The following is a 5,836-nucleotide window of genomic DNA, read 5'->3' as shown; positions in this document are numbered from 1 at the left end:
CCTATTTGGGACGTGCTGTGTCTGTCAGCGTTAAGTAACGGAACCATAACGGAACTGTTTCTACGTAATATACATAGTTAATCTTCACAATAATTATCTTAAAATCAACATTACAAATATTCGTTTTTATCCCTGTTTTAATGGAAGCATGCGGCATTGCATTGTCACGTACAAGGGATCAGTGTGAATTAGGAATGAGGATAAAAAATAACGTAAAATAAAATATAAAGAATGTTGCATGTGTGCTTATATTATTCCAATCCAATTGGATTCATTTATTATTTTATGGTTTAGCTTCAAACTATACTAATGTGCCAAGAATCTGCTTGATAAGCGCAAATTATTAATAAGGTGTAGAATTAAATTAAGGCATGTTAAGTTGTGTTCATAATTCAAATATTGATCGTAAATAACAGTTATTGAAAGTAAAAGCAATATATTATCTTATAATCATAGTAGGTACCTACCTTCACCTTGCAGTATAGATTACATATAGGTTTTCTAAGGTTTGGTGGGGTTAATTTATAATTACTTAGTATAGTTAATGAAAACAAAGCGTTTTTCTATAAATAAACGGATATATTCTGAAAACATAGGCTCAAAAAATACCCTTTAGTACCGTTTGGTAACTAAAAATTGGTAACCAGCTTCGAAACGGGAAAGAAATACCAAACTGGGAATCTTGATTCCCATTCTGTAGCTGGTTACGAAATTTTGGTTACCAAACGGTAACTACTAAAGGAAAAATACGTAGGCTATTGTACCATTGTTAAGTTTCCATAACTAATTTGTTTTTATTCGACACTGGGTATAATGATTCGAAAGTTAATGAAGTTCATTTAGTCGGTGTCGACGTTGAAGGTGGGAATGAATACCAAGACCAGAGTCCCTTAGTTGATTACAAAATAAGGCGGTTAGTCCAATCAACATAGAATATTCTTAAACAAATCTAGTTCGCAACACAACTTACTGGCAGTTACTGTGACCCCCAACGATGGATAGCTGCCAGGTGCCATTAGGCGCATTCTGATTGTAATAACAGGTTATGAATTGATCTGGATTTGTTATGGATATGATCTGTCAGTATTAAGTTTCAATTCTGGTTGAAGAAATGTCTTAGGTATGCCTTCTGTATCAACCACTAACTAACGAGGTTTCATTGTTTAAAAAAAAGTTTTCCTATGTTAACTCCCCGATTTTTATCGGAAACAGTAATACTTACATATATAGATGATTATTAAAAAAAGATTTTCAACAGAAAGAAGAAAATTAAAAATAAGTACGTACTTAAATTAAAACTGAAAACGAATTAATAATAATAAAAAAAATACTTAAGGGTAAATTAAGTAGTAGTAGTCATTTATTCGGCGTGTATACACACGATAAATCAGTTGATCATTTTACCGTTACTCGTCTGATGAATTCGATGAATCTGATGATTCTGAGCTTCTTTTTGAGGGCGACATTAACTTAGACACAGTACCACGTAAATCGCAATCACTGCCATGTATTTCCTCGATTTTCTTTCCATTCTTTATAAAAATGAACCTTGGGACAGAAGGCAGGTTACTAAGCCCGTACTTCCAAACATCATCATCGTTTTCAAGGTTATCTCTGTCGACCTGGAAAAAGAGAACATTTCATATTATTACTATTATTTCATTTATTTCACACACTGATTGTGAAAATGCGATCTGCCGCGTTGGGGCGACAGAAATTCAACTAGCTACAGACGCCATCAGATATATAAAAGCGGCCAAGGTGTTCACAAATATCTGAAAAAACCCTCAAAGAACAAAGACATTAAAGTGCATGTTCGGATATTTTTGAGCACCTTGGCCGCTCCGATATATCGCATGACTGTACATCAATTTGCTTAAATTACCAGCTGTAACGTTTTTTTACTTAGGAGTAGACCCGCATGATGTAACCATCAAGGTAACCCGACCGCACCTGGGCCGCTCTAGAGTGAGTCATCCTAAACACTTCGTCAGGATACCATGATATATACATTCATCACAGCACCTTACCAGGGGTGCGAAACTCCTGACTTCGGCCAAACTCGGCTCCGCTCGGCTCAGCATTGCTCCGAGCAATTATTATGATTGACACAACTTGACGTCCCTTTGCGTGCGCGACCGAAGAATGGCTTGAATTTTGACAACCCTAAATGGTCGAAAGGGATAGTGCCATACATTAGAAAGGGCCAACATGATTCGACCCAAAATTTCGAGTCAAAATTTCCTTTCTGTACCGTAGTACTAATATTCCTGTGACCTTACCATCAGAACGATCAGGTTGTCTGTCTTGGCTGCAATATCTTCTATAGTAGGATTAATCTTTTGGCAGTGCGGGCACCAGGTAACCATGAAATATATGATCACCATTGTGTCGCCGGCCCCAGTGATGTGAGTCTCCAGATCCGTCGCGTTTTTTATAGCGATTATTTTGCTCCTGAACAAATAAGTATATTTCGGAAGGTCTTGATTGTGTCAGTAAGTACCTAGTCAAATATATATGCAGCCAAAATTTACTTGACTATACTTGATTTATGTAGGTACAGAGGGGCAATTACGACTGCGGGGAAATTTCAAGTAATCGAAATATCTTCCATGTTTTACATTATTAACTAAAGTGCCATATATTTCCAGATAGCGAAAAACAATTTTTTGACTATCTGGTTCTCGCACTCTAGTTAGCAATATAAAACATGGAAGATATTTCGATTAGTTGAAATTTTGCCCGCAGTCGAAATTTTCCCCTGCACCTTATAAAAAAATTAAAGTTTAAATAACTGTACATAAATTTACAGATATTATGGATCGCTTTATCCCCATTTACCCACGTGATAAAATAACTGTCACTTTTTAACTCTGCGGGGTAGAAAGTGACGGGCACCGTTTTATCATGATGTCACGTAGACAAAAACGACCATCATATCCGTACAGAAACTATTAGGTATGTCATTTGTCACGGATGTGTGACAAATCCTTAAAAGAAACTCGCAAAGAAATTTGACAAACTGAAATTCACGTCCTATGGGAAAGTGTAAAGATTTTTTGAAACGCAAACGAACTTTTCGCCTTACTCTGGTTTAACAGTAGTTGTGTCAAGCGTGTTTTTTTCTCCAGACTCGTCAGATTCAGATTCAGCTCCAAGGGGTCTCTGCAATTACCAATATACTGCCTTTTAATATTATTCATTATTAATATTTATTCAGCAACAAGCCATCTAGCCTCAATTTTACCATATCGTCAACTGTCACCTAGGGGCCTTGCCAAAATGACAATCGTACATCGAAATCGCCAAACAAACGTAAAAATGTATTGGGACGACAGATGCTACGAAAAATCAAGTTACTTTTTCTATACATTATTTAAGTATTGGCGTTTTCTATCGACAATTGTCATAATGGCTAAGTTGCTGTTGTGGAACTTGACAAAGTATGTTTGTACCTACGGCAAATTTTCAGTAGGGTTAAGTTGGTAAAATAGGCGAGGCAGATATAATATCACAAGTCACTTATAGTCTAGTACCTATAGGAGAATAATACAAAAGACCGAATGTGTAGTAAAAGACCTTTAGGGGTGAGGAGGTAGGAGGCCCGTTGAAGAACTTAAGTTTAGTAAAATAATAAAGAGTATTTAGGGTATTTACATCTACTATCATAATTATACGACAATCGGAATCAACGCCATCATGTAAAACACTGACAAATAAAAAAACTTAACTGACCTTGTCTTTTGCTAGAACAGTAGTAAGCGCACATATTACCAGTAACAATGACAACTTGTATTGCATCTTGGAAAATTCAACAGTGTCTAAGTAGGTGCTACTTTGCAAAAATAAAATATCTGAGAACTTCGCAGAGTAATGTCTCGTGCGATGCGCAGAAGTGATCTGTCACCTATGTCTTATTATCGAGTCATTACATTCGCCAGAAAGGAGATTAGAGGCTAAAAACTTACCTACTGCGTCAGGGGTTATCATTGTCATGAACAAACCCGTGATAACTCGGGGCACATTCATAGGGATTTGTATCGATAAGACGGATAAATAAATTTAAATATTATATTTTTTCGAAAAAGCACCTTTTTAGAATTTAAGAAGCAGTATACAAAGTGATTTTGTATAAATATATTTATTTTGTAGAACATTTATGTTGACAGTAACATCGATATATTTAATTGTCGATAAAATATTTTGCTACGTCACTTTAGTATAAGTGCCTCAAGTTATCTCAGGTTGGGTCATGAGAATAACAAGCGTTAGGTATGTGTCTTTCTGGTGTTAAGATAAAAATTCTTAAATAGTAGGGTTTAGTCCATTGTTTTTAGGGTTCCGTTACCTAAATTACAAAAAAACGTGGCCTAAATTACAAAAACGGAACAACATGTCCGTTTAAAGTGACATTCCATTTCCAACTGCAGCTGCAATATTGTTCATTTTACTATGGAAATTGACAATGACAGCGACGCGTTTCCATAGTAAAATGAACAGTATTGCAGCTGCAGTTGGAAATGGAATGTCACTCTTATCCTTTCATCAGTCCGTTCGTCAGTCCATCTGTCTGATTGATTGATGAAAAGATTTATTTGAATGAAAATTGGAACACACGTGTCTTTTGTGAGCCGCTACTAGGTAATAAGTCCAGAAGTTAAAACGGAAAACATTTTAGAAGAGAGGCACTCCATACATTAAAAAAACACATACTTACAACCAAATTGAGAACCTCTTTCTCTTGAAATTATGGAGTCGGTTGAAATAATTTCATAGATCTTTAAAATCATTGAGTTTTAAAGTATTAAACTCCATAAAAACTCCATTTATTTTGAAACTGTTAAAGGATCTACAGATTGTCAAACACAGATAAAAGAAATCAACATAAACTTTCTATTTTCATCTATTTGACAAAATTAACTAAAATAACTATTTCAACGATTAAATTTCCATTGGAAAATATTTATAAATCATACAATATCCCTAGGGAGTGCAATCTCGGTATTCCGAGATCTCGAAATACCGAGATCTCGTCCATTTTTTGCAAGATTAATCTTGCACTATCCCTTATTGATTGGAGTAAGCAGTTAAAGGAAAAGTCACGTGCCTTAGTGGCTGTCGCCACTTCGCCTTATTGGCCGCAGTGCGTTAGGTTATATTCTGCAAATTAAACCTCTTAGCACGATTAAGTCTCTACTTTTGAAGCAATTCAGGGTTTTATTGATTGTGGTTGCACTGACACTTAGCCCTTTAACTCAATTTTAAAATATGTTTCTAAGCTTAAGAGCCCATCAACGTGCACACTAGCGCCACTGCTAGATAATCATGATTATTTAAATTTAACGACAGATATTTAAAAAAGGGGACCGCTACGTACTGTATTTTGTATTTATTTAAGTAAGTACATCTTGAATACATCAAACTAGTTTTTATGTTGCTGCATTCGTCAATCTATGCGTCTAAAGTTAAAACGGCCGAGTTCATAGATCGACGAATCCAGCAACATAAAAACTAGTTTGATGTATTCAAAAGGTACTTAAATACAAAATACAGTACGTAGCGGCCTCCTTTAAGGGTTCCGTACCCAAAGGGTAAAACGGGACCCTATTACTAAGACTTCGCTGTCCGTCCGTCCGTCCGTCCGTCTGTCACCAGGCTGTATCCCACGAACCTAGACAGTTGAAATTTTCACAGATGATGTATTTCTGTTGCCGCTATAACAACAAATACCTACTAAAAACAGAATAAAATAAAGATTTAAATGGGGCTCCCATACAACAAACGTGATTTTTGACCAAAGTTAAGCAACGTCGGGAGTGGTCAGTACTTGGATGGG

General features: G+C 35.9%; 1 protein-coding gene across 3 annotated transcripts; it reads right to left on the bottom strand.

Moving 5' to 3' along the window:
- Positions 1–1,380: 1,380 nt before the first annotated feature.
- LOC134664800 (thioredoxin-2-like) lies at positions 1,381–3,998 on the bottom strand. Of its 3 annotated transcripts, none has more exons than XR_010098287.1 (4): positions 3,969–3,998; positions 3,089–3,165; positions 2,283–2,454; positions 1,381–1,622 (listed from the first exon to the last, which is right to left on the bottom strand). XR_010098287.1 is itself a non-coding variant. In XM_063521539.1 (4 exons), exons 1-4 carry the CDS (start codon positions 3,799–3,801, stop codon positions 1,407–1,409), a joined length of 531 nt encoding a protein of 176 aa, XP_063377609.1. In that variant the 5' UTR covers positions 3,802–3,915; the 3' UTR covers positions 1,381–1,406. The 3 variants fall into 3 exon arrangements, 2 of the variants coding, with proteins under 2 accessions (XP_063377609.1, XP_063377610.1); XM_063521539.1 differs by lacking the exon at positions 3,969–3,998 and adding an exon at positions 3,736–3,915; XM_063521540.1 differs by lacking the exon at positions 3,969–3,998 and adding an exon at positions 3,736–3,915 and having other exon boundaries at positions 2,283–2,451.
- Positions 3,999–5,836: the final 1,838 nt, after the last annotated feature.

The sequence above is a fragment of the Cydia fagiglandana genome, chromosome 5 (assembly GCF_963556715.1).
Source record: "Cydia fagiglandana chromosome 5, ilCydFagi1.1, whole genome shotgun sequence".
In the NCBI taxonomy this organism is placed as follows: Eukaryota; Metazoa; Arthropoda; class Insecta; order Lepidoptera; family Tortricidae; genus Cydia; species Cydia fagiglandana.
The sequence above is the reverse complement of the archived record's forward strand: the minus strand, read 5'-3'. Positions and strand labels throughout refer to the sequence as shown.

Excerpts from the sequence above, each read along its gene's own strand:
- LOC134664800 (XM_063521539.1), bottom strand. The coding sequence starts at position 3,801 with ATGCAATACAAGTTGTCATTGTTACTGGTAATATGTGCGCTTACTACT. Across the intron at positions 3,166-3,735 it reads CTGTTCTAGCAAAAGACAAG|AGACCCCTTGGAGCTGAATC; the intron begins GTCAGTTAAGTT and ends TGGTAATTGCAG. Across the intron at positions 1,623-2,282 it reads ACAACCTGATCGTTCTGATG|GTCGACAGAGATAACCTTGA; the intron begins GTAAGGTCACAG and ends CTCTTTTTCCAG.